The sequence below is a fragment of the Pangasianodon hypophthalmus genome, chromosome 1, assembly GCF_027358585.1.
Source record: "Pangasianodon hypophthalmus isolate fPanHyp1 chromosome 1, fPanHyp1.pri, whole genome shotgun sequence".
NCBI lineage: Eukaryota > Metazoa > Chordata > Actinopteri > Siluriformes > Pangasiidae > Pangasianodon > Pangasianodon hypophthalmus.
The window spans coordinates 30,801,196-30,828,374 of NC_069710.1; the positions used below are offsets into that span (position 1 = coordinate 30,801,196).

General features: G+C 39.2%; 2 protein-coding genes across 11 annotated transcripts in view; one reads left to right on the forward strand and one right to left on the reverse strand.

The window, feature by feature from the left end:
- Positions 1–19,146, forward strand: part of abi1a (abl-interactor 1a) — a 64,123-nt gene extending 44,977 nt beyond the window's left edge. For 2 of the 9 annotated variants that reach the window (XM_026944796.3, XM_026944797.3), the window contains 8 exons: positions 44–147; positions 612–752; positions 3,406–3,506; positions 4,563–4,628; positions 10,584–10,778; positions 15,205–15,291; positions 17,878–18,063; positions 18,145–19,146. In XM_026944796.3, coding sequence (XP_026800597.3) covers positions 44–147; positions 612–752; positions 3,406–3,506; positions 4,563–4,628; positions 10,584–10,778; positions 15,205–15,291; positions 17,878–18,063; positions 18,145–18,320 — 1,056 coding nt within the window. In that variant the 3' untranslated portion in view covers positions 18,321–19,146. The remainder of the gene's footprint in view (positions 1–43; positions 148–611; positions 753–3,405; positions 3,507–4,562; positions 4,629–10,583; positions 10,779–15,204; positions 15,292–17,877; positions 18,064–18,144) is intronic. The other 7 variants (XM_026944798.3, XM_026944799.3, XM_026944801.3 and 4 more) reach the window with 5 other exon arrangements.
- A 1,057-nt stretch (positions 19,147–20,203) lies between these two features.
- pdss1 (prenyl (decaprenyl) diphosphate synthase, subunit 1) overlaps positions 20,204–27,179 on the reverse strand; it is an 8,864-nt gene continuing 1,888 nt past the window's right edge. The window contains exons 2-11 of one of the 2 annotated variants that reach the window (XM_053234813.1): positions 26,689–26,744; positions 26,434–26,563; positions 26,060–26,187; positions 25,118–25,259; positions 24,875–24,986; positions 24,620–24,729; positions 24,446–24,526; positions 23,095–23,208; positions 22,399–22,479; positions 20,204–20,967 (exon numbers count right to left, since the gene is read on the reverse strand). In XM_053234813.1, the coding sequence (XP_053090788.1) occupies positions 20,827–20,967; positions 22,399–22,479; positions 23,095–23,208; positions 24,446–24,526; positions 24,620–24,729; positions 24,875–24,986; positions 25,118–25,259; positions 26,060–26,187; positions 26,434–26,563; positions 26,689–26,744 (1,095 nt within the window). In that variant the 3' untranslated portion in view covers positions 20,204–20,826. Of the gene's footprint in view, positions 20,968–22,398; positions 22,480–23,094; positions 23,209–24,445; positions 24,527–24,619; positions 24,730–24,874; positions 24,987–25,117; positions 25,260–26,059; positions 26,191–26,433; positions 26,564–26,688; positions 26,745–27,179 lie in introns of both variants that reach the window. The other variant, XM_053234807.1, reaches the window with a different exon arrangement.

Here is a 27,179-nt window from a genome sequence, read left to right on the forward strand (position 1 = left end):
TGATCAAACACTCATGTTGTGTTTTTAACTCTCGCCCAATCAGCAACATGGAAACAACCAATCAATCAGAGGAGGAACGCTATCGAGGACCAATCCACCGACGCAGAAGCCACCCAGTCCGCCCATGGCAGGGCGTGGCACTCTCGGGTAAGTAGCACTTTAAGACAGGAAAGAAATAAAACATGATATGACATGCTGTTGTAGGGAAATAATCAACAACGGGGTGGTGTGATGTGGACACAAAGCAGCTACTGTTACCAGCCTGAAGTGGATCATTTTCCTATAACTACACGTTATACAACTTCTTATACCAAAGTGATTTGCCAGTGCAAAATTTTTTAATTTATTAATGAGCAATATGTATTTTTTTTCCATTTCTAGGTACATTAAATGCGATTGTGTGTAATTAATGCAAGACAAAAGCTGTGATTATTGTCTTATTTATTGTCAGATTGTCATCCAGTTTTTCATTTATTCCTCAACTTTTTTGATCAACGCCGCACCACAGTACCACAGTTGTTAGATATGTGATTGACAAAATGGCTAGGATTTTCACTGATTCATTTAATAATTCATTTCTCTCTCTCTCTCTCTCTCTCTCTCTGTCACAGGCGTAACACTTCATATAAAACTCTTGAGCCAGTAAAACCTCCTACAGTGCCTAATGACTACATGACCAGCCCTGCTCGCCTCGGGAGCCAGCACAGCCCAGGACGCACGGCCTCGCTCAGCCAAAGACCAAGAACCCACAGGTAACACACACACCCAGTCACACACACTACACACAGTGTTGCCTCAGGGTTTTTAGAAATCCAGCAGCATCTATTATGTAATCTACTAGTCTATCGTTAATATCTCATGGGTGGTTTGTATTAATAAAAGAAATGTCAGAGAGACCGATTCTGACTCTAACCAACTATAAGAGCAGCCGGGATGTTTTTGTCGGATTTTTCTCCTCCTGTTTCTCACCTTTCATGTCTCACGTCTAAGCTTAGAAGAGCATCTTCTCCGTTTCCCTGATTTACATCCACTGTGACAAATCTTGTGTCAAAAACTTCATCCTCAATTAAAAGTATAAGAGACGGCTTCAAAAATTTACTCCCAAACCTGATGTCAAACCTGTATGTGAAGGCTGTGTGTGTGTGTGTGTGTGTGTGTGAACGTCTGTTGCTGTTAGTGGACAAATATGACTGATTTAATTTGCCTCATTAGCTAAAATGTCTGAGTGCTGACTGAGGAAGTTATAAATGCACTGCATTTGGTTAGTAATTAGAAAGTGAATCAGATCTCTTGATTTTAACTCTGTGCTCCGTTTCAGTGGGTTTGAAATGTAATGCTGTAACTGTTCCACTATAAAAAAGAACCAGTTCCTTGGATTTCCACCACAAAAGTGCCGATGCTGTGTCCATGATACCCCTGATTCTTATCCTTGGTGGACAGGAGCGAAACCCGATGTGGTCTTCTGTTGTCATATCCCATCTTCCTCAAGGTTTCAATGTGTTGTGTGTTCTGAGATGCTTTTCTGCTCACCACGGCTGTAAAGAGTGCTTATGACCTCTCGTATCTGCCACGTGATTGGCTGTTTGGATAATTGCATGAGTGAATGTGAGTGTGTAAGGAGTGAATGTAGCACTTCAGACGTGCTTGAGGAAATTTGTGTCAAAGGATGATTTGTAGCACTTCATTTGTGTGTGTGTGTGTGTGTGTGTGTGTGTGTGTGTGTGTGTGTGTGCAGATGAGGGTTTTATGTAAGCAATATTGTCACTCTTATCCTTTCTCTTTCATGGCAGGAGAGCATAATTGGCATAACTACATATTGTACAGCCAAAGCATTATGAATACTGTTTAAAACTGCAAGTACAATAAACTCATTAACAGGTTTAACAGGAATAACAGTGATACTGTTAACAATAATAATAATAATAATAGTAATAGTAATAATAATAATAAGTAATAGCAGGGATGGAAGTCAGTAAGGGTGGCACTTACTTTATCCTGTGAGGTGTCATGTTGCTACATATTTTGTGGTGAGCTTTGCCAGGAAGTATTATGTTCTTCTAGATGGTGCTGAGTTACTAAAATGTGAGGTTACGGTTTATGGTAAAAAGCAGAAAATACTTTTTTTCCCCTAATAGTTCTGTCATAAAAATTTCTAGTTTTTGTTTGTTTCCCATTTTTCCCCATTTCCCCCACTTTTTTCCCCCATGTTTTCCTTTTTTTTTTATTATTGTTGCTCTGTATGTCAGTTTTGCACTTTAGTACATTATTCCTGTCTTAATATATAATAATTTCTGAATCCAATCTGTTTAGATTTGTTTAATCTGTTTGCACCTTGTGAACACCTGCACACTAAATAACTGTGCTTAAAATGTGAACCAGTAATAAACGCTGAGAAGAACTGAAACAGTTTAAAACTGTGCTGGAATTGGCCAGACGTTCTTACTAGGGATGTAAACCGCAGACTTCCATACGATACAATATGATTTAAATTTGACAATAACGCAGAGTCTGCTATGATACAATAAAAATTTTTTTCATAAGGCAACGATTTGGTATTTGACGATACCACTGAATCTGCTACGTTTAAAAATGTTGAATTCATTCTTACGCCACAGTTGTCTGTCCTTTTTGATAATAATTGAATTAAGATTGTTGCCACGATTTCTATAAATCATTGCCTTTTAAATCAGTGCATGGCTGCAAGTCGCCCGATCCTTCCACCTCTCGCTCTTACGCAAGAAGTTTGCCAGTGGCACAATTGAGAAGCCAGATTGTGGAAAATGGAGACAAATATCCATCAAAAGACAAATGTCAGGTTGCCATGGTAATGTGAAGAATTTCTCGAATATCAGATGGAAAACTGCAGTCCTGCAAAAAGTGTTGTTTCTCACAAACTATAATCTTTATGAGGCAACAGAGAGATGAGAGGATGTCAGATGCAGAGAGACATGCCTCATCTTTGACATGTGTTTTTATCATTTTAACTGTAGAAAGGGAATTTCTCTCTTTTTGTCTGTTTCTGTCTCACTCCCTTTTTTCTTTCTCTGTTTCTGTCTATATCTGCCTCTCTCTGTGTCTCTTTCTCTCTCTGTCTGTTTGTCTCACTCTCTGTTTCTCTCTCTCCCCCCCCCTCCACCTCTCTCTATCTCTCTGCATCTGTCTTTCTCTCTCTCGCTTAGACCTTCTTGCTCTGTCTCTCTTTTGCTCTGTTTGCCATTTTCTCTCTCTCTCTCTCTCTCTCTCTCTGTCTCTCTCTCTCTCTCTCTGTCTCTCAATTCAATTCAATTCAAAGGTTGCTTTATTGGCATGACAAACATTCACAACACTTACATTCAAAAACACAGTCAAAATTAAACCCTAACACCCTCTCTCTCTCTCTCTCTCTCTCTCTCTCTCTCCCCGCAGTGGCAGCAGTGGGGGTAGTGGCAGTCGTGAGAACAGCGGAGGCAGCAGTATTGGCATTCCCATCGCCGTGCCGACTCCCTCCATCCCCAACTCTGGCCCAGGTAAAGTCAGTCTCCTCTCTCCTCAGGGATTAAACACTTCCACTTCCTTCTGTCCTTAATGTCATCATACTGAACCTCTGAGTCAAGCACATATACAACAATTGTATGATATTGTTTCGTATTTGTATTTGTGTGTGTGTCTGTAAAGAAGTCTTTTTACAAATTAAATACCTTTCTTTTTCATTTGCCTTCAATCAAGATATTTATAATTAATTAATTAAGCTAAACTTCAGTTAGAAAAATGATATATAGTGAATATTTACTCAGACCGAACGAGCAGAATGTTATCAGTGTGTGTGTGTGTGTGTGTGTGTGTGTGTGTGTGTGTGTGTGTGTGAGTGTTATGAGGTGAGACCAAAGTCCATGTTTAATCAGTTCAGTGTGATCTGTGTCTCCCTCTAGCAGGTGTTTTTAACCCTTTCATGCCTATTTAGGACATATAGAAAACACACAGATCACCAGAGATAAGAGAGAACAATAAAACATTCCACTCAGGCTTTACAAGTGTGAAGGTTTAGTGCTGTTTCGTTTGTCTCACTCTCGCAGCCTGAGTGGCCTATTTGAGATGTTGGTAGGAGGGAAGTAGGCCACAGTGGTGAACAGACAGACAGGTGGGTGGAGTGAGGAGGGTAGAGGGGGCGGTGGAGGCACAGCAGGATGGAGGGAATAAAATAGGATGAGCGAGTGATGCACAGAATAGTGTAGAGAGGGAAGAGAAGAGAAGGACAGTGTTATGAAGGGGGAGAGACGGTACATGAACAGAACCATGGCAACTCCCTTCATCATCGCTGCTTGTGTGTGTGTGTGTGTGTGTTCATGTCTGAGAATGAGTGTGTGTATATAGGGTGAGGGATAATTTTACATCACAATATTTGCAGAATTGAAGGTGATAAAGATATTTTTATAGAGATTTAAGATAACTTTTAGGTGTATTATTAGAACAAACCAGAGAATGTGTGCGCTCGTGTGTGTGCGTGTGTGTGTGTGTGCGCTCGTGTGTGTGTATCAGTGTGAATCAGTGTGTCATCTCATGTGGTTGTGCTGTATTCATTCCAGTTCATTCCATGTTTGCTCCGCCCCCACCTCCGCCTCCACCCATGTTTGGGGGCCCAATGGCTATAGGTGAGACACCTCAGCCGTGTGTGTGTGTGTGTGTGTGTGTGTGTGTGTGTGTGTGTGTGTGTGTGTGCGCTTCATATAAATAAAGTAGGGTATAAAAGTCTCCCCACTATCAAGAACTGTTATACTCCATCATCTTGAAATCAAAGATTAAAAAAAAAAACAATATATCTAAACATAGTAATATTGTTAAAAAATATAATAATAACTTTACTAAAGCTTTTTTAATATTAATGAATTTATTGTTAGGATTCTAATGAAGTTCGTGTGAAAAACACTTGCAATGAAGAACGTTCTCACTTTTCTTTCATACCCAATATTTACTTTTTCTTGCGAACAGTTTTGTGAGACCAGAGAAAAGTAAAAGTGGAATGATGTTGTATAATATTTTTAAAGAAATTAATATATATTTTTTTAAATAATTAATAATTTGCTGTAAAAGTATCAAGCTTTGGCTTTAAAAAACGACCCGTATACTCAGCTAATAATTTTTATTATGATAAATTTTATTGTCGTCATCATTTGATAATTATTTACACCCGATACCAAACATAGCGTAATTTTAGTCAATACTAACATCTTTATATGAAACTAAAAATTATAGGAGTATCTTTTCCACATGCAATTTGCTTCATTTTTTTTCGAATTGTTATGATGCTGTATATTTAATTTACCCAGTAAAGCATTTACCTGTCATGGTGTTCATTTATTAATGAGTAACTGTCATCTGAGATTAAAGGAGCATTAAGTAAAATTTGCATGAGGTAAGATTTGTCTTTTTTTTAAGATTAAGTGTCAAACACTTAGGTGGGTTTGACATTTGAATGAGTCCCGCCCATGTCACGAAGAGGTGGCCCATGTAATGTCTTTAAAATGACTGACAGGAGGCACAAGCAAACACAAACACACATTGCTTTAGCAACTTAATAAACTTTTGCTAAAGCCACAATTTAATTCATTGTTTTTTTTTTTTTTAACCATGTTCTGCATATCTTCCAGGTTATTTGTATAGAATAAAAAGTACGGAATAAAAAAACGACTATTGTACCTTCAATATTGATTCATTATCTTCCTCTTTGTAAATGCACATTTTTATCCCCTATATTATGAGAAATATTATTTGAATTTGAGAAGTATAACTTGACAGGGTTTGTATTAATTGCCCATGACTGAAAATAAAAACAGTTCTGCCACGTGGACTTAGACTTTTACACCCTACAGTAGGTGGATCTGGTGGAGGTGGTGGAGGTGATAATGGTGGTGGATATTTTAAACCAGTGGTGGTGGATCAATGTCTGGATTTCCAACACTGCACGATGACAACACGTCAGAACAGCTGTGGTGTAAATCTCCTGATTCTGTATAAGCAGAACAGGGAGAGAAGAGTAACGGGAGATTTAATACTGCATTCGACTTACCCCGGAAGTGAAAAGTCTGAACTCTGAATTACATTGTTTTCCACCTCTGTTCACTCGAGCTACAAAACGGGAAAACCACGGATGCCTCCATGTTTGTCTTTTGTTAGCTAACGGTGATGAGTGATGTATATTTACAGTGAACTGTATAATCAGTGTTATAGATTTAACAAGTGAATATGTTTCTGTGTTGATGGATCTTAAGCTAATACTAATATATACTATAGTGTAATTCCTTTAAAGGTAAGAAGTGTTACTTTGTTTACTACTGATGCTGTGAGTGGCCATGTCGATTTCGACGTCACCTGCTGAACTTGGGGTTCAGGAGACCCCGAGTAGGCGTTCTGAGTTTAAGGAGAGTTTTCTTTGGGTTTTTTGTGTGAATGCCGCATAAGAATTGTGTTGCATTGCTTCATGTTTATTACTACAGTGAAAATTCTTGGTTCTGATTGGTCAGAAGGTGCTAATTAAGGAATAAAACACAGGTACATGCTATTCTAGTAAAATAATAAACAATTGAGAGGTTGACGTTATCACCACGAGGTTGATTATTTTACTATAACAGTAAGACTGGAAGTGTTTTATTCCTCTTACACCATGGATATTTGCCAGTGATTACTTTTCTTTTTCTTTTATTAATGAACAACACATCATCCATTTGTGGTTAGATTTAATGTCTGTGAAACACGTTAGTTCCTGTATTCACATGCTTTACAGCAGCTATAAACAACAAAACAGTCATTTCCTCACTTCTCTTCTTTCTTTCTCGTAAAAAAGTTATTAAGACAAAAAAGCAGTTATGTTACAGAGAAACCGCAAAGCGTAAACTCTTCTCTTCTGAAGACTTTCCCATGGTGGAAAACAACATGAAATGTAACTATAAATGGATAAAAAAAAAGTCTGTCATGATGTTCTTTAATGAATACAAAAATGTTAGTGTTGACAAATTGCTGTGGTATAAGCGGAATAAAACACTTCAGGACATGCTGTTATAGGAAAATAATGAACTTTGGCGTAGTAACAGTAACTCCGTTTCATCACGCCACTGAGTCATTGATTATCTTCCCATAAAAGCACAGCACAAGTGTTTTACTTTTACTTATCGAAGGCTGATATACAGGGAGATTACAAATACTACAATATACTAAACACTGCATATGAAAAAGGACTCATTTAGAGTCTTGGTGTAGCTTTTCAAACCACTCACTTGGTCATAGAATATACAATCACATGTGTTAAAAGTGATAAAACAGTGTAAATAGAGAGTTCTTTTCCCCACACTGATGTTTTTCTTTGGAGAATGCTACAGGAAGCAGTCGTCCCACTTCCTCTGTGCCAACTGTGGGTCTATTCTTCACAAAGAAAAGCTCGGTTTCATACTGAAAACCGTGGAAAATGTCCAGAGCAAGCATTCCAGAGGTACCGAGGGGGGCGCCGAGGACGTAATCAACCCACCTCGTCTTCCCTGTGCTCGTGTCGCCCGGTCTCGTGTTTCTGCTCTACATTTCTCTCTCCTGCTGTTTGTTTATTGTGGGTGACATGGGGGTTTGTTTCCCTTCTATAAGAGGGAAACGAACGTCTCAGTTATCAAGTATCGGAAACAGGAAATGCCCATCAAGGAACACGTATCTACACAGCTCTCTGTATAAACACACAAGGTTGTTTACAACACAGATAATCTTTGTATTCATTATCAAAACCAAACTCGTATACAAACGACTTATTTTACTCAAGTTATATCCGTGAGAATCGGTGTCTGGGATTTATTTATTACACTCAGCAGCTTTATTATTTTAATGTTACACACTGCTAATATTGTTCTGATTGCGTAACACACGTAAACTTTTAATTCGGATTCTGAACAAACTGTTTACACGTACCGTAAACTCGGCAGTGATGTAAAATCTGTTTACGTGCATGATGCGTGTCTTACATAAAACAAAACTAAAGCAAGCAGGAGTGTTACTAAAACAGTTACAAGTAGGTTTCACAACCAGAAAACATTTTTATCTGGTGTGTGTGATTAAACATAATGCTGTTCATTGTGATGTGATGCAATCTTGTAGCTATAGCTAGCTACTTGTTTGAAATCTGCCTCCTGCACTACACACATCGACCAAGACGTGATCTGGCCGACAGGAGAATGGTTTTTATTAGGTGGGTTAATTAGCTGTCATATGATCTTTTAAGAATCAGGAACACATAGTTATGCGAAAACACCGCTCTGCACTGCACTTTATTTCTCGTCAGAGCCCTCATATCACTCTCCCGCTTACTGCACGCAGTCACCTCGCTCCTAAACATCAAGAGAAAATAAAGACGCTAATCAGTCTCGAATAATATCTTTCATGTGCAATGTGAATTCTGTATTAAAGCACCTAATTAGCTAACTACGTCACTGTGCTTTACTACATTACTACGTTACATAGCGACCACTTTTTAGCCAGTTAGGTTTCCAGGCAACGAAATGTGAGTTCAATCGGCTCACTTGTGTGTGTAATAAGTCTTAAATGATGTCTGTGTTAGCAGCATGTCCTCCAAGTGTCCTTATTAAGGCAACATACCACAGGTCAAAATGACGATCTTGGTCACGTCATTCTATTTTTACTTAAACTGTAATAATAATAATTTTTTTCAGTGTTTTTGTACACTTGTGAAAACCACATTATCTGATACTTAGCAACTTTAAGCTCCGCCCACTTCCCAATCATGGTATGTTATAGATCCCTGAAAGGCTTGTTTCCTGATATTAATTTGTGTATCATTTATGTTAATTTATGTATCATTATGATATACTATAGACGTCACTTTCCTTTAAGAACCACACTTAGTAGTGTAGAAATACTACTAGATACTAGAAATACTATAATTTTTCCACAAAATTATTTTTTCCTATAATCAGAACCATAAATCTCGCCTTGATGAGCTGCATTTATGAAATAATGCATCTTCATTCCTATCAGCAATTAAAAGGATATTACAGAGGAATTTCTCAAAATATTGATGGTCATTGGGTGTAAGTTAGATTTAAAGTCTTGCCACTGAGAGTGTCTTCACACTGAAATAAACATTTGAATTCTTTTGATATGAAATGAATATTTTAATCATCTATAGACTGGATTTTTTGGTTTTCTTAAGTTTAAGTAAATATTTAATTAGATAAAGCCTTGTTAGCATAAATCACTGTTAAGTTTTAAAAAAAAACTTAAAATACAGAAATATATTTTTTAATTTTTTTGATCCCCCTATTAACCTGTAGTGCCTTAACCATACACATAAAATTAGCTAATAATTATTAATGTTGCTATTAATATTAATTTTGAACTATTTTTAAATGTGTAATCTGGACTTTTGCACACAAAGTTTCCACTTTTAATAATTAATTTATTAAGTAATTAAATTTAAAGATTTGCATCGTAATATTTCTACTGTTTATTGGATTATTAATTATATAATATCCACCGTATTTAATTCGATCAATTTCATTTTTACTTGGTTTCAATCTGTGTGACTCTGTTCTACTTTCAGGTGTTTGTGAAAGTTTTTAAGTACACATGAGCTATTAGTCAGCTTGTTTCAGGATCATTAGGATATGTTTTCATGTAGCCAGTGTGTCATCAGGACACCGTGATTATTTTTAAATTACACAGTCTTCTATCGCTCTCTGTCGCCCGGATCGAGTTTCCTTCAGCACAGCTGAACAATGTGTGTTTTCCAGTAGGGTGTGTTTGGTTTCACACTGAGCTGTGTGTGAGTGAGTGTGTGTGAGTGAGTGTGTGAGTATGTGTGAATGTGTGTGAGTGAGTGAGTGAGTGAGTGAGTGTGTGAGTATGTGTGAATGTGTGAGTGAGTGAGTGAGTATGTGTGAATGTGTGTGTGTGAATGTGTGTGAATGTGTGTGAGTGAGTGTGTGTGTGTGGTGACACGCCCTTGTGACTCAGTCTCTCATAAGCCGTGTAATTCCAGGAGAAGCCTCGGGCCAGGCCAAAGTTTAAAACCTGGACCGGAGCCTAACTACTTCCTCTCTTCATCTCTTTCCTGTTTATTTGTCAAACAAATGCTAATGTAGCTAAAGCTGAGTAAAGGTTAATGTTGAATAAGCGAGATTAGATGGAAAGAGCCATGTCAGTGCTGCATTCTTTAATCTGTCACTTTAATCACCTCATTATCTGATCTAATGACTACATTCAGGATTTTTTTTTTTTTTAATTTGAATTTTTAAATTTAGATTTTTAAAGTGAAATATCAGGGTTGATTCTGCTTTTTTATTTCTCAGTTTGGGTCTTTATAATCTTTTGTATAACAGTATAACATTTTCCTGCTGTGCTTTTCCTTATAGATCATTTTCTTCCCCTTTTACTTTGTTCATGGGGCCTTAAATGAATCCATTCATATAACATTCAGAGAAATTAATATCCTTCTTTTGGTTTTAAGGGTGTAACTGATTTTCGTTTTCTGGGTTTCTCTCTCTCTCTCTCTCTCTCTCTCTCTCTCTCTCTCTCTCTCTCTCTCTGGGTGATGGCCATGGTGATCTCTCGCCCAGGGCTCGGTCCAGCCCCCGTCTCTCAGTTTGGCACGATATCGCGACAGATGTCCCGCCACAACTCCACCACGTCGTCCATGTCCACGGTTTCAGCCACGGGGACGTACAGGCGCGCGCCGTCTCTCTCCTCTCAGCTCCCTCTGCAGCACACTAACGTCAACGGTGCTGCTCCGGCCGCCTTTACACACAACTCAAGTAAGACACGTACAATAAGTAACGTACATGTACTATAACACTGAGGGTCAATTTATTAGTTCCACCTACCCTTGCATAAGTATTCACTCCCCATTACCTTTTCCTCATTCTGTAGTGTTACAACCTGGAACTGAAATGAGCTTAATTAGGATAATATGTCATGAATCTACACAAACTAGACCACAATATTGAAGTGGGAGGAAAATTAATATAGTTTGGAAAATTGTTTTTAAAAAGTTTGCAGTTGGAGATATAGTTCTGGAGCAGCTTGTTGCCATCAGAAGTCACATGATTTGTTGAATTAAGTTGTGTGCAGTTAAAGTGTCATTTCAATATAAATGTTTAAGAATGTAAGAAAGAAATATAAGAATATGAGACCAAGGAGCTAGCAAAACAAAACAAGTTCAGGACAAAGTTTTGGAAAAGCATCAATCAGGGTTTTCTTTATTGATTATAAAAAGAAGTCTGCAAACTTCCACTACTTCCAAAATCTGTTATTTAAAAAAAATGAAAGAATATGGTACAACCGTAACTCTGCCTAGAGGAGGCTGTCCACCAAACGTCAGTGGCCGAGTAAAAAGAGGAGATTAGTCAGAGAAGCAGCCAAGAACCTTACAGTAACTTTTAACAAGATGCTACCACAACCATGCTTCACTGTGAGGGTGATGAGCAGTTCTGGGTTTCTGGCAAACATAGCGCTTAATGCCAAGGCCAGAAAGTTCAATTCAACTATTTATGTGATTTCTGATAACAACTTGTTGCTCCAGAACTAATGTAGTGGTTTCACAGCAACATGACCGAATACTTATGTAATCATTTGAAATTATTTTGTGCAGATTCATGACACATAAACCCAATGAAGGCCATTTCAGTTCCAGGTTGTAACACTATAAAATGCGGGAAAGGTTAAGGGGGGAGTGAATACTTATGCACTTATGCCACTGCAGTTCACTTTGTAGGTGTACAATTATTGTGTTCGAATACACCACCTAAACTTGGAGAGCAGACCCACTATGCGGAGCAACGTGAAAAGGTGGACCTAAATCTGATGAGAAATATTCAAGTTGCTCACTTAGCAATTTGCACACACGTTCGTGACGAATTTATTCGGTATTAGGAAGCGAGTCTTTCCTCTGATTTCACCTTTCACATAGTGCAGTGCTCGCATATTTTTGACGTTCATTAATCCTGTGTTGAACTCCTCCGGTGCAGAAGTGCAGTTTCAGCCTTTTTTCCATCTTTGCTGATATTTTTTTTCCCCATCGACTCTGCAGTCACCTGCAGGAAATCCAGCGCTGCGGTTTCTCACTGCAGATTTGTCGAGTCAGATTTAATCACCCAAATTGGAATCCAATTCACATTTAAAAATATTGCTTTAAAAATGAAGATTGACTATCAGGTTATTGCTTGCTTTCCTTCAGGAACTTGCTGAACTGTTGAGCTTGCTCCTGGGCAAGTTGTACACTTTAGAAAGACAATCTAGCAGCATCTAGAAGCTCTTTTCCACCTAACAGTGCAGGAAACAGATCCGGACCCAGGACTGTTTGCATCATGGCCAAGTGTACATCGTTTTCCCCATCACATGATTTAAGATGGTTTAAGTAGTAGGAGTTTCTCTAGAGGTTATAGAGCTGGGCGATATGACGATATTATATCAATATCATGACACTATGTCACAATATCCTTTTCGGACACATCGTGATATCGTTTATAATTTTTTTTTTTTTTTTTTAAATTAAAGAATTTACCAAGTGACTGGAAGCAGCTAATTCAATTCATGTTGAATTCATGTATTCTCCTTTTACATGTTAAATATTTTTTTTTTTTTAAATATAAAAGTAATGAACATTTATTTTTGTAGACACAATTGAAATTTTAAAAGTTTTTTTTTTTTTTTTTTTTTAAATATTTTTACTATTTTTAATACTACTGTAGTGCTGGCTGTTCCTACATATCGTGATTTCTCATGTATCATAGAAATGCCTTTGAGAATCGTGATATAATTTTTTGTCGTATCTCTCATGCCTAATCGAGGGGTGAGTAATGGTATTAATAAATGGTAAAAATTAAATAAATACATTTTAAAAATAGGGTAATAGGCGTATCCCATTTGATGTTAAAATATGTTCTGCTGCTGTTTCTCTCTCATAATTATTGAGAACAAGTCACATTGAGTTAATCATCAGTGAACAAACAAATGATCAGATTTGCACCTAAGAGCAGCACACACCCAAAACACAAACACAAACACAGGGTGCCAATACTTTAGTCTTCCGTAAAGAAAAAGGTTCTTAAGAAGAAAAAAAAAAAGGTTTTAAGAAGTTCTTATAATACAATGAAAAGCACACTCCGTATGTAGGGCACTAGGTAGAGTGTACAGCTTCATTCATGTTGTATCCTGCGTAGGGCGCAAACAAAGTGAACAGGAAGTTCAACCTGATTAGAAAATGGAGATTTAGAGAATTTTACATGGAGGAAGAAATGTATAAAAAATAAAATAAATAAATACCATCAGGACAATTATGTTAACCAATCAGTGGTCTATAGTATGTTTAGCTCCTCCCACTTGTTCTTGGCTCACATGGTACCTGAGCAAGAAGAACGGAGTTCAGCATGGGTACTCGGGTACTGTACGACTCACATGGTGGTGGAAATGCGACAGAATCAGGGATCGTGGGTAATTAGCCGAGACGATCTGTGTTTTCTGGTGGAAAAGCGCTATGTGAGTGTCAAGATGGATATTTTAAGTTGCGTGTTATGCCAGCTGTGGAATGTCATCTTTAAGAGAACAGCTAGTGTCGGTCTCGCTCTCTGTCCTCATCTGCGCTAATCTGTTAAACTCCCATGTTAATGATGGTGTAGGAGCCATTTACTCCCAGTTTCATTCACTGATTTAAAAAAAAAATCCACCATTTCACATAGAAATGAAGAGAAGTAAGAATACGAGCGCTGGGCTTGTTCAGGAAAAGCAGAGATTATCATTCAAACGGGTTATTACTACATGGTTTAATGAACAGAACCATAAATAGTTTGGAAAAGATAAATGACTAGCAGGCGTGTGAGCGTAGAGTTCTGCGCTCTCAGTCATCACACTGGGAATAGATTAGAGACATTTTTCAGAGAACTGAGACACACATCAGGGAAGTGAGACTTCACTCCAGCATTCCATCTAAAATGTACATCAACCAGTAAAACACAAGATCGTTCACTAAGCCGTGTTTCATAAGGAGTTCCACGTATGAGGAAGATAAATATAAAAAAAATAGCTGTGCGTTAGCTAGCATACAATCAGCCGTACTTGAAAATTGCCTCGTCTGTCTGGAAAAATGTCAAGATCATATATAATAAATAATATAATAAATAATTAATGATGATAAATAACAGGTCACTCTTAAGAATAAAAATGTCAGAAAAGGTACTTGAGGAAAAAAAACTGTTTGGTTTCTAGATCAGGGGTTTGCAATTTTTATTTTACTTTTTTTTTTTTTTTGCAACTTTTTTGTAAAATAAAATCCACAGCATAGATATTTAAATATTTGGCTCATTATTTAAATTTGTACAGAAATATTCTGGCTATTTATTAAAGCAGTATAATTTTTTTAATTAAATTTTTAATTAAAATGAACTTTCCACTCATTTTTCTCAAAATTATATATTCTTTATATTTTATTATTGAAAATTCAGACCCCACATTCAGAACGATGGAACTAGAGAAGCTGTCAGGTCACTATTCTTTACCAGTTTTATTTTTGCCTCAATAAATTCAATAACCATTTCGACCACAGTGATCCTTCCACATCACGGGAACCTTTATGATGAAATTTATTATTTACTGGTCTAAACAAAAATAGTTAAAGATCCATCAGTCACAAGGTTCTTTAGGAAACCATACCGTGTTTCTTCTGGAACATTTTCTAGCTCCTTTATTTTTAAGGCACTCACCTGAAACGTGACGTTAATACATTAATGTGTCACTCGGAATAATTGCTGTGATGAAATAAAAACTGACTTAAAAAAAATACATTTGGAGGGGAAAAATAGTAATAAAAATGAAGCCCAGTAAAACTCTTTGATGAAAATAAGAATGATGAAATAATATTTCAGAATGATCTGTCGTTTCGTTTCATTATGTATTTATGAGATTATTTATTTCATCTTGTGCTGTTTGTATTTTAATTAACTGGAATTTTACTTTTTTAACACTTTGATGTATTAATCCACTTATAAATGTGGCTGAAGTCCTTCATCGTGGATCAACACGCCTGCACTGAGGGTTTTCCTTCAGTCATTTCTCTCATCTGGCCTAATACACACTCTTCCTGTTATTTCCTGCCCTCCTCCTCTTTTTTTCTGTGAATGTGTGTGTGTCTGTGTGTGTCTGTGTGTGTCTGTGTGTGTCTGTGTGTGTCTGTGTGTGTGTATACAGTGTCTGTTGCTCCCCCTCCTCCCCCCATGCCTCAGCTCATTCCACAGATTCCCCTCACCGGCTTTGTGGCCCGGGTGCAGGAAAACAGTAAGTGCTGAACACCCCCAGTGCTGTGTGTGTGTTGGGGTGTGTGTATGTTGGGGTGTGTGTTTGGCATGTCTCCGAAGCATGTGGATAGAAATAGGTCCGCTGGAAATAAAACATGCACACTTTCCCCCACCAAAAACCCCAAATGTAGTGATGATATAGTGATCATTTGGCATTACGTCCAATACTTACATCATTATCACTTCTACTATACAACTTCAGACTTTAGGCCACGCCCCCTACCTGTGTCTGACGCTGACCGGTGGAGAAGAAAGTGTTGGGGCTTCAAGATGGAGCTATGAATGTTTTGAGCTCTGTGATGTTCTTTTTGCTTATTTTTAAGAATAAGCAAAAATGCGTTTCATGAACGCATCTTTCTGAGCCTCTAAAAACCTCGAACAAGCTGTTTAAGACGACCAAGTGTGTGATTTAGATTAGGGATGCATCAGTACTTTTTTTTTTTCTCCCTGACTGAGTGTGATTTTTGGAGCTTTTCATTACAGAAATGAATAATGTACTTGGTAGTAATCTTGACTCAGGAGCAGAGTGTAAAGGAAGTGGCGTGTCTCAGTGCTCGCAGAACTGAACTGCTCGCTCGCTCTCTCTCTCTCTCTCTCTCTCTCTCTCTCTCTCGTGTATCTCTCCGATACTGCTCTTTGCGCTCAGGTCAGACGTCTTCACGCTCTCTGATATTAAAGATACTGTATAAACGCTTTAAGATGGTTTACTTGTATTATAGGAAGATGCTGTTGCTCCTCCTCTTGATAACTTCACAGAGCACAGTTTGCAGTCTGCTTTGCATTGAGCATCAATCGTGAAATACATCCAGATCGCTGTCGTTACGTGTCGTCTGTATGTAAGCATGATAACGTACACCAGGCTTACGTCCGATTGTATCACCTGGTATCAGATGTTGGTTTGCGAACATTTTTTACAAGTATTGGTATTGAAAACTGCTAGCTCTGGACGTCCAGTTCCTGTTAGCTACAAGTAGCTCCAGTGCAAAACTGAAGAGATGAACCTCAGGCATCAATCATGGACTACTTTTGAGGCGACGGGGGAAAATGTGTAAATTAGATTGTTGATGTGAAGAGTTCATAGAATAGCTGCATGTTGCATGACGTCTCTTTAAGCTTCATTTCTCTGAAGCCTCTCATCCTTCTCTCCTTTCCTCTCCTCTCAGTCTGTATGATCTGACTTTGATCATTATGCATGTTCCTGTTTTTACCTCCAACAACAGGTGAACAGAAGGATCAAATATATGGCTTGATATAAAACTGTCACACGGCTATGTCTGTAATCTTCTGTGTGAGATTGAAGATGATTTACAGGCTGCATTTAAAAGCGTACATTGTTTATTTTTAAAGGTTTGTCTGTTAAAAAACTGTAAATCTGGGCTAGTCATAATCTGTTTAATGAACTGCTAATCTACAGAAAGGGGGGATCGAAAAGTTCTGGCACCCAGGGAACCCTTACAGTGTGTTAAAACAGTCACTCCTTGTTTATTTTATGATTATGCCAGGGTGCTGTTGAATTCTCGACTCTGATTGGTCAGAAGGTGCTCTGAGAGCAGTGTGTTTGTTTCTGCTGCCTCCTAATGGAGGTTCTGTTAATTACATCCATAAAGCAGTACACTGTGAAAGAAAGATCACGTTTCTTACTGAATAAAAGGAGAGCAGTGTAGTTAAAGATGCAGTGTGTAATATTTAAAAGTGATTCAGGATTATAATAATTATACACTTCTACCATTTCCTAAGACACTTTGCATTCACACTGCAGTGGATCTCGCTAGTTTCTTCGTTTTAGTCAGGTTTATGTTTTTCCGGTCTGGGAATTGGACTCCAGCTGATTGACCACACCCTTTTTTTCCCTTAAAAGGAAACTCATATAAGATATACTACCTCATTTCAGTACTGTACTTTCAGTACTTTTTTCTTCTTAAATGCCGTAGTCAAGTGTGTAACATCACACAAGTGTCCAGTTACAGAACAAAAGAAAGAGAGGACAGCAAGGATAAGATTTTAAAATAGGAACGCACTTCTACTCTGTAGTAAGCACAAATATGCACATGTAGCAGTTTTTAAAAATGAAAATTATTTGAAGGAATTTAAATGATTTATCATACAGGTCTGAACAGCTTTGTGCTTCATTTTTTCTGCTCCCGAAGTCTACATTTGCATTAGTCTACCTCTTTATTTTTTTTTACCATCGTTATTTTTTTTTCTCCTCCTTTCTCTTTATTCATTTCTTATTATTCTCCCAGTTGTAACTGAATCAGTTGAAATTATGAGTGAATCATTAATGAATCATTATCATCTGTTCTAATTTGTTGCATGGTTTTAATTCAGCTCGAACCTTTGTTCAACATGCTGACCAATCAGGACACAGATCTCGCCGTCTTGCATGTGATTGTACGACACGTCGTCTAACCAGAATCTGACATTAACACTCGCATGCTGCCCGTGTGTGTGTGTGTGTGTGTGTGTGTGTGTGAGAGAGAGAGAGAGAGAGAGTTGGATTGCATGCCCAGCTCATCCGTGTTTCCACGGTTATAAACATGACTAACATCTCGTTTTTGGCTCTCAGTCGCCGACACCCCGACTCCGCCCCCTCCTCCGCCACCTGACGACATGCCCATGTTCGACGAGGCTCCGCCCCCTCCACCTCCACCTCCTGTGGACTATGAGGATGAGGAGGCAGCCGTGGTGCAGTACAGTGACCCGTATGCTGATGGAGACCCTCAATGGGCCCCTAAAAACTACATTGAGAAAGGTGAGACTCTAGACTTTTGTACTTTTCTGTGGTGTCTGTGTTCGTGTTTAACCTCCGCTCCATCGTTTTCCTCATCTTCAGTGGTGGCCATCTACGACTACACCAAGGACAAAGACGATGAGCTGACCTTCATGGAAGGCGCCATCATCTACATCATCAAGAAGAATGACGACGGCTGGTTCGAGGGTGTGTCTAACGGCGTCACCGGCCTCTTCCCCGGCAACTACGTCGAACCCATCATGCACTACGCTGACTGACGCGGCCGGGAGTAGCTCTATAAGACGCATCCAAACAGTATAGACAGTATAGATAGTATAGGAGTGTATGAGGATGTGCTGAGGTGGGGATCAGAGAGACGGCGTGATCTGTGTAAATACAACGAGCCGGGTGTTTTTAGTATTTTTTCAGTGAATGTTGATCACATCTCAATGCCAAAAGTCTTCGATTTAAAAATTTTAATCCAGTCCAAACTGTTTATGATGAATATAAAACAAATATACAAGATAAAGTTTAAAAAAAAAAAAAACCTATACATTATTGATAACACTGTTTTAAGGCAGTAAGTCTGAAATGTGATTTAAGTCCTGACATGAAGCATGCCTACGACTTTTATACCTATAGTAACGTCGAGATTTAATTCCACTTTTTTTTTTTTTTTTTTTTTTGGGTCCTGATACTTGAAGGTATTAATGGACATTTTACATTTTATTTTAATACTTAAGTATTATACAATTTATCCCTCTGATCCCGATCATTTTATTTTATTTTTCCAATGAAGATTTTTTTTCTGCATTTTTAAAGCCAGAACAGTCAATTTCTCTGTACGTATTTTCAATGATGCACACAAACGGATCTGTAGATTGCTTACACTGTAGACTTTAAAGTTATGATAAGTATGTTAATCAGTATACAATCCATATCTGCCATTAATCAGCCAGAAATAACTGCCATATCGGTTCGACTGATTTACAACTCATTACCTCCCTGCACAGATTAATGAACAAAATCAGATTTGTGAACTGGTTCGGTATCATAATTAAAGCCATGGAAAATTGACAATAAATTTTGTAAATGTCCATTAAATTCACCAGCTTTTGTCATTAATGTCACTGTGTCACTATTCACGGTTTTCCACAGAATGTTGCGGCTCGACTCTTTACAAATCTAAACCCAGGACTAGAGGATTATTTTATTATTATTTTTGAAATGAAGTGAAGTGACTTGTGGCCAAGTGTGGTGACCCATACTAGGAATTTGTGCTCTGCATTTAACCCATCCAAGTGCGAACACACACACACCGTGAACACACGCCCGGAGCAGTGGGCAGCCTTTTTTGCTGCGGCGCCCGGGGAGCAGTTGGGGGTTCGGTGCCTTGCTCAAGGGTCTCACCTCAATATCACTCGCGGTATTGAGGGTGGGAGAGAGCGCTGGTCATTCACTCCCCCCACCTACAATCCCTGCCGGACCTGACGCTCGAACCCACAACCTTCAGGTTCACCTTCGGGTTGCAAGTCCGACTCTCTATCCATTAGGCCACGACTGCCCAAATTTTTTATTTTTTTAAAATTTATTTTTAAATAAATCCCAATTTTTGCTTGTACCCATCCAAGGTATTTTCTAATGACTGCACTTGGTTCTGTTTCCTAAAATATAAGCAAGTGCTTTCCAGAATAAAGCACTTACTGAAGAGGAATAAACACAGTAAATGAGTCGTATCAGCAACCCAACACATCCAGTGTTAATGAACATGGCCTTTCTTCGTCCCGTGAGCTGCTCGTGCGACTTTTGTTGTTATGAAACAATGCAAATCTTTCCTCAATCCTGATCGAGTGTGTGTTTCCAATCACTCTACGTAGCATAAATTAAGCTCCATTAATGTAATGTAATGTAAATCCTCTCCCATGATACCTGGGCAAGAAGAACTCATTTAAGCTCGGGTACTTGGGGACAGTACGGCTCATGTAGAGGTGGAAATAGTGAAAGTGCTCCAGCTGATTTCTCAACATCTGCCCACAATCTGTATTTATAACTGTTCCAAATTAAAATGTACAGTCTTTTATAATAAAATGTTGTCTTTTACAGAAAATAAAAAAATATTCAGTATGATTTGGAGGAGAAATAAACAAGCACAGACAGGATGTTTAACTTAAAAAATATCTTGTTTAATATCACAGAGTCGTCGTGGATTTAAGGCCTTGTCTGTTATTAAAGATCGTGATGTAAAATTTCATAAATAACAGCATCATACATCGACCGGTTACACACGTCATGATTTGGCCTTTGTGGGATGGACGGACTTTCCAGAGGCGTCTGTAAGATTCGCTTTCAGTCACGTAAGTTAACGGTAAAGCCTCCTGACGTCCTCCTATCCCATAATGCCCTGCTTCTGCAGAAGAGGACACATACAGTACAGTGACAATGTAAATATTATTTCTCTCTTTTTGAAAACCTCCTCAAAAGGAATATATTCTTCACCCAAAAATGCTAAACACTGCATGAAGGCTAGCATGAACCGGTGAACATGTTTATCTCCGTAATGCTAATCTCTTTTTAGTTAGCATGCTTGGGTGAGCTTTTAAGGTGCAGGTGTCTATTCCAGTCCCAGACAGCCACGAAGTACACGAGCTTTAACATTCAACAGAGCAGTGCTGTGGGTGTCTGAGAGGAGTGAGACGAGACGAGACGAGACGAGACGCCCTGCTGTAAGTGTGTGTGTTATCTGAGTGTGTAGCTGCCTGAAGTGAAGCTCTGGAGGTTCCGGGTTCATTTGTCCCGGTTAAGGACGAGCTCGGTGAGGCGGATTAGAGCGTCTCGCTCGGGGGACGGCTGCAGACGGCTGATCTGACGCGTGGCCTCGTGGCAGTAACGCTGGGCGAGGAAGCTCGTCTGCTCCACGCCATCACTCTGAGGAGAAGCAAACACACACACACACACACACACAGGGACAAAATGATTAAACATCCTAATTAATATGTAATATAATACTAATATTATACCACAGTGCAGTATTGCTGAGTTCTGGATTCTGATTGGTCAGAAGGTGTTGATTAATTTTCTATAACAGTAGTGCAACTGCAACTCGCAGGTTTATATTAACATCCCTGTTCTAATACGTTATCGTTTCTATAGTAACAACTTCTATGCCAGATGCTCTGCATTAAACAAATGAATAAATACGTGTTGGAAAAAACATACGTAATTATTGATACGGTGAAGTTTTCGGTAAGGAGACGTTTATATAAAGGATAAACCACAGCTAGGTGTGCATTACATGATTTTAATGCATTACGTGGAGGCAAAGAACCACCCGATGCGAAGAGGATTAAAATCGTGTAACGCACACCGCCGTGGATTATCCCACTTATACCACGGTCACGTGCCAGCATTGACAAGTTAAAGCTATTATTGATGTTTGCAGTGCAAAATTTCAATGAAAGGATAAAAATAAGTTAATTTTCATCATTTCAAGATAAAGTAATGTGATAAGATTACATTTAGTTGAATGAATTATAATAAATAGTTATTAGAGAGAGATTGTGCGTGTCTGTGCTGCGTCTCTTCTAATAATGAAGCTGTGAGTTTAACTACTGTATGTAACTGTAACTGTATGTTGCTATGGTTACAACTGTTTATTGCCAGCGCATTAATTTAGAACGGCGATTAAACTGACTGGAATTACCTGTGCACTGAACGCACACCTTCCAGCCAATCAGAATTGAGTATTCAGACAGACCATGGTATAATAACACTTATGGAAGGAGTCTCCAGTGTCAGAGCTTTGTAAGAGGCAGAAAGTTCAAGAGAGAGAAAAACTCTTGTGTATGAGGAATAAAACACTTCAAGACATGCTGTTATTGGAAAAGAATCAACTTCAGAGGGGTAACAGTAACGTTGCTTTATCACACCAACCATTTTTTTTTTTCCTGAAAAGAGGAAACATCTGTGAGGAAGTGAGAAAGGGAAAGAAAGAAATCACGGTGAGGAGAGGAAAGGAGAAGAGAAAGTGACAGAAGCCAAGAAAGAAATAAAGGAGTGAATTATAATTATTGCTGATAAATAGTAATATGAGTGCTCTCTCTCTCTCTCTCTTTCTCTCTTTCTCTCTCACTTGCTTTCTTTCTCGCTCTTTCTCTCTCTCTCCTTACAAGTGGTTTGATGATACACACACACACACAATGAGATAGAGTGCGAGATGACGGCACTGAGCTAAAGGCAGGACTGCAGAATGATGTGAAATCTGAGATGATGTGAAAGTGAAGATCTAATGGCTGCTTTCAGAGATCAGCTCGTTGTGGTGTTCCTCTCTCTCTCTCTCTCTCTCTCTCTCTCACTCACCTCCAGGACGTATCTCCAGGCCCGATCGACATCTCCATCTGAACCAAAACGTCTCATAATCATAGAGTGGAGCTCCGGAAACTGTGAGCGAGAGAGAGTTGGTTTTCAGTTCCTTAACAGTCTGATCACATCACAGTCTTAAAATATTTCAACTTTGACCTGTCACAGGTCTGTAGAGAAAATGCAAGTTATTACTTTGAGGAGAAATCCACCCTGAGCCACTTGCATATCAGTTTTTAATAGCAGACGTGCGTCCAAGATTTATTTTAGAATGAAATTGCATTGCATTCTGGGACTCCAGCGTTTGCACCAATGTTTCAATACTTCTACAGTGGATTTCTCACTAATATGAGGATGAACAGCTCTGCAAAATGATGAGTGAGAAAAGAAGCTATTGTTTTTTTTTTTTTTTTTTAAAGTAAACACCACTGAAACTGCACTAGCAATAACAGTGTCATTCTGTGACATCAGCGCAACAGACAACCGCTACACTGTCACAGGAATAACGATAACACAGCACCAACTCAAACAAATCAGCTCCAGAATCACTAAACCCACCAGAAATATTTCAGTATAAATGCATTTAGTGTGTTTCAGGATGGAGCTGTGTGTAGAAATAGTGAAAGATGAGTCCAGTGTAGAAGAGCAGGACTGAATCAGGGCTGAGGCGAGGCGAGGCGAGGCGAGGCGAGGCACCTGTTGGCAGGCGAACAGTACAGGTCCGGTGGCCAAACCCAGCCGGAGGTCTGCGGCTGACGGCTTCCCCAGCTGATTAGCGCACGAGGTGAAGTCCAGCACATCATCCACCAGCTACAGGAAATAAAGTCACCATCATGATGGCTTAATCTCAGTACAGCAGTGACACTGAAATGATAATGTGTGTGTGTGTGTGTGTGCTGCTGACACCAGTGTTTTTGGGCTACTATCAGTAATCATACACCTACAGAAGTTACTTATATGGTAATTTTACACCTGACAACTGTGTGTGTATTAACTAGATGATACACAAGTGTAGGATTGTTATTCTTTTATTTCTCACCTCATTTCACTTCTACCTGTCTTACATTTCTCCAGTTATTGCTTTATTCCTCAGTTTTACTACGCCACACACACATATATTCATGAAGTCCCCACACTGGTCCTTCTTCTTCGCCCTGTACGATTATTTACTCTGGTTTTCTCCGACATATACGGATAGCACTAAAATGTAGATGTGTACGGTGGTTTCCTGAAGCAGAACACGCCTCAGGAGGTGAGACATCTCATGTGTACGATTACGATGCTTTAAAAGTCACAAGACTTTAGCTTATGTGTAATGTGGAGCATTATGAAGTGAATCATGAGCTAAGACACTAGCTATTTATTTGATCATAAAAGTTCATGTACGCTGACTCAGCCATACTACAAAAAAAAAAAAAAAAAAAACACTGTGAATTAAGACTGGATAACTACTGCTTCAGGTCACAGTGTGTTACGGACATAATAAAAAAATAAATTTAAAAAAAAGTACGTTTAAACGAAAAGAATAAATAAAATACAAAATGCATAAAAAAATATATTCTCTACAGTAAGGAATAAATCAATAAATTCAATCAATAGTCATGGACCTTAGAAGGAAAAAAATATGTTTAAAAATTCAAACAATTCACAGTGTAACTTTTAAACTTAAATTTTCACTCTCTTTGGCATTTTGTATTTTGTCATTTTCACCTCTTTTATTTTATCTTTGATCTTTTTATTACGTTTTTTTTTTTTTTTTTTACGTTTTTACTACCTCAGCACTTTGAGCTTCTACACCATAAAGAAAGTTTGTTATTTATTAATCGGGGGTGCGTTTACTTTTAGTACATGCACTCTGTCTCCTATCTAGGGCTCTCCTATGTATATCTAGTGTGTAAAAAGTGTGTATGAATATCATCAAAGTCTGAATGATGCTTGATTTTGATCAAATCGTCAGCTGTGATGTGATGTTTCAGTTACACATCAAGAACAAAAATAAAGAAATAAAAAATGCTGAGCTCAGGATAGCGAGTGCAGGAGACGTTACCTGGAAGGCGATGCCCACGTTTCGGCCGTACTGATAGGCGATCTCGTGCACCTCGGGGTCAGAGTTCACCAGAATGGAAACCTGCAGTTCGGGAGAAAAGAAAAGGAAAGAGGACGTGTTGGACTCGTTGTCCTTGTCTGCAGCGTGTTATTCCTGAGGACAGAACGTACATACTGCTTTACAGCTGTTCGCTATCAGACTCGCCGTCTTCTTAAACGTTTTCTCGAGGTAGTGTTTGAATCGCTCGTTCTCGTTTTCTTTGGATCCCAGCTGCATGAATTCACCTGTGATGGAGATCGTTTAGAATCTCACTGGCCTTTTTTAATTAGCAATGTTAGTGTTTAAGTTTAGAGATCCTCTTTCTCACACACACACACACACACACACACACACACACACACACACACACACACACACATGATGTCGTACCTCTTACCAGATCCTCTATGACTTGAGAGAGCACAGACACGACGGTGGTGTTCCCGATGCGTGCGAGTGCCATGGACGCTGCAGAGAGAATGAAATCTCCAGCCAGGATGGCCTTCAGACACGAGTAAACACACACACACACACACGATTTCACTACAAACAATTAATCCACCTGAATCAATTCCATCCATTCATATAGAAGGTTATCACAAAAACAAGAGAGAACCCCCCGAACACACTCACCTTTCTCTCCCCCCACACTTCATTAATAGTGTTTTTTCCTCGTCTCATATCCGCACCGTCGATGACATCATCGTGCACCAAGCTGGCCGTGTGGATCATCTCAGAGATCATGGCGATGGAGCGCTGGGCCGGGAGCAGACCCCTGAGACGCAGTGAGACACCGTATGGCAATCCGTCACGTGTCATTTCTCACACTGTTACTATAAAAAGCTCGTGTCAAAGTTCAAAGGGTTAAAAGCTAGCGTGTGGCGTGAATACACAAGAACGTGCGGAGAGCCGATCAGAGCGCAACCTTCAAGATCCCGAAGCTTGCAGCCAGAAAAGTGTACAGTAGATATCAGACTCTCTGCATGGACCATCTGAGGCTTTAACATATGACAACATGATCAGCCTTCTGAAATGATAAAGGCCGATCATATAAGGACGTCTGATGTTGACTGATTTTATAACAGAATCAGTATCAGGTGTCAGGACGGAAAAGGTGAGAACCGTGCATCTCAGCTATCATAATGTAGCTAATGATGAGGTAAAGCTAATTAATGCTAAAGATCTGTACCAGTCAGTGGGTTTAATAATCAGTGTGTCACAAACACACACACACACACTAGGGGGTGAGCGATATGACAAAAATATCATATCACGATACTTAGACATTTTTACGATACACAATCACGATATTTAGATTTGGTAACAAAAACAGCAGTGTTTTATTTTAAAAAAAACACAATATCTACAAAGATAAAGTAACATTTAAAAAAAATTCTAATACTTTTAATAAATTCATCATTGCTTTCGGGAAAGTTATCACGATACCTACGATATCTCCGAAATAATTTATTACGATATCGATATTACATCATCATATCGCCCATCCCTAACACACACACACACACACACATACACACACACACACACTCTACAGTGAGGAATAAGAAAACTCACCCGTCTCTGTTGCTGTGAATGTTGCAGGCTCGAGCCATTAACACCACGATCATGGGCCGAAAAGCTTTTCCCTTCCCGTCAAAGTAATAATCACACAGTGCTTTCAGCTCCGCTTTGGACACGAGTAGCTGCTGGAGCACACAATCACAAACACATACACACACCCACACACACATACACGTGTTAAATCAGAACACAGTTACACACTGGTTTGTTGTCATGGCATAAAGATTAGATCAGTTTAGATCAACAATCTACTGTGATGCCGCTTCATCACACCACCACGTCGCTGATTGTTTTCCTGTAACAGTATGACAGTAGTGTTTTATTCCTTTACATATGACATCAGCTGCCTCTGAAATATGAAAGCACACCTTTTTTATATCCTCGTACAGATTTTTCAGATCCTCCTGCGCCAGTGAAAAGGGATCTTTTAACTTTGCGTCGCTGTGAATCCTACAACAGCAGCTCCGGGCGGCGGGGTGAAGAAAACCACTTCTGAACCTGGATACCAGAGAGCGAGGAGAAAGAGCCAGCTGTGAAATGCTGAGAAACACTCCACACACCGGGAATGTGAAGAACAATCTTTTACAGTGTAAGCTGTGTGAGAGCTCCGGAATAATACTAACCGTGTAAAAGTGCTGGGCCTGATGGAGTTATGTGTGTTTCTGACAGGAAGCAGCACCTGAGCGGGAACATACAGAGCGTTCAGTACACGAGTGTGTGAGGGAGCGGTGTTCGGTACACGAGTGTGTGAGGGAGTGTTCAGTACACGAGTGTGTGAAGGAGTGTTCAGTACACGAGTGTGTGAAGGAGTGTTCAGTACACGAGTGTGTGAGGGAGTGTTCAGTACACGAGTGTGTGAGGGAGTGTTCAGTACACGAGTGTGTGAAGGAGTGTTCAGTGCACGAGTGTGTGAAGGAGTGTTCAGTACACGAGTGTGTGAGGGAGTGTTCAGTACACGAGTGCGTGAGGGAGCGGCGTTCGGTACACGAGTGTGTGAAGGAGTGTTCAGTACACGAGTGCGTGAGGGAGCGGCGTTCGGTACACGAGTGTGTGAAGGAGTGTTCAGTACACGAGTGCGTGAGGGAGCGGCGTTCGGTACACGAGCGCGTGAGGG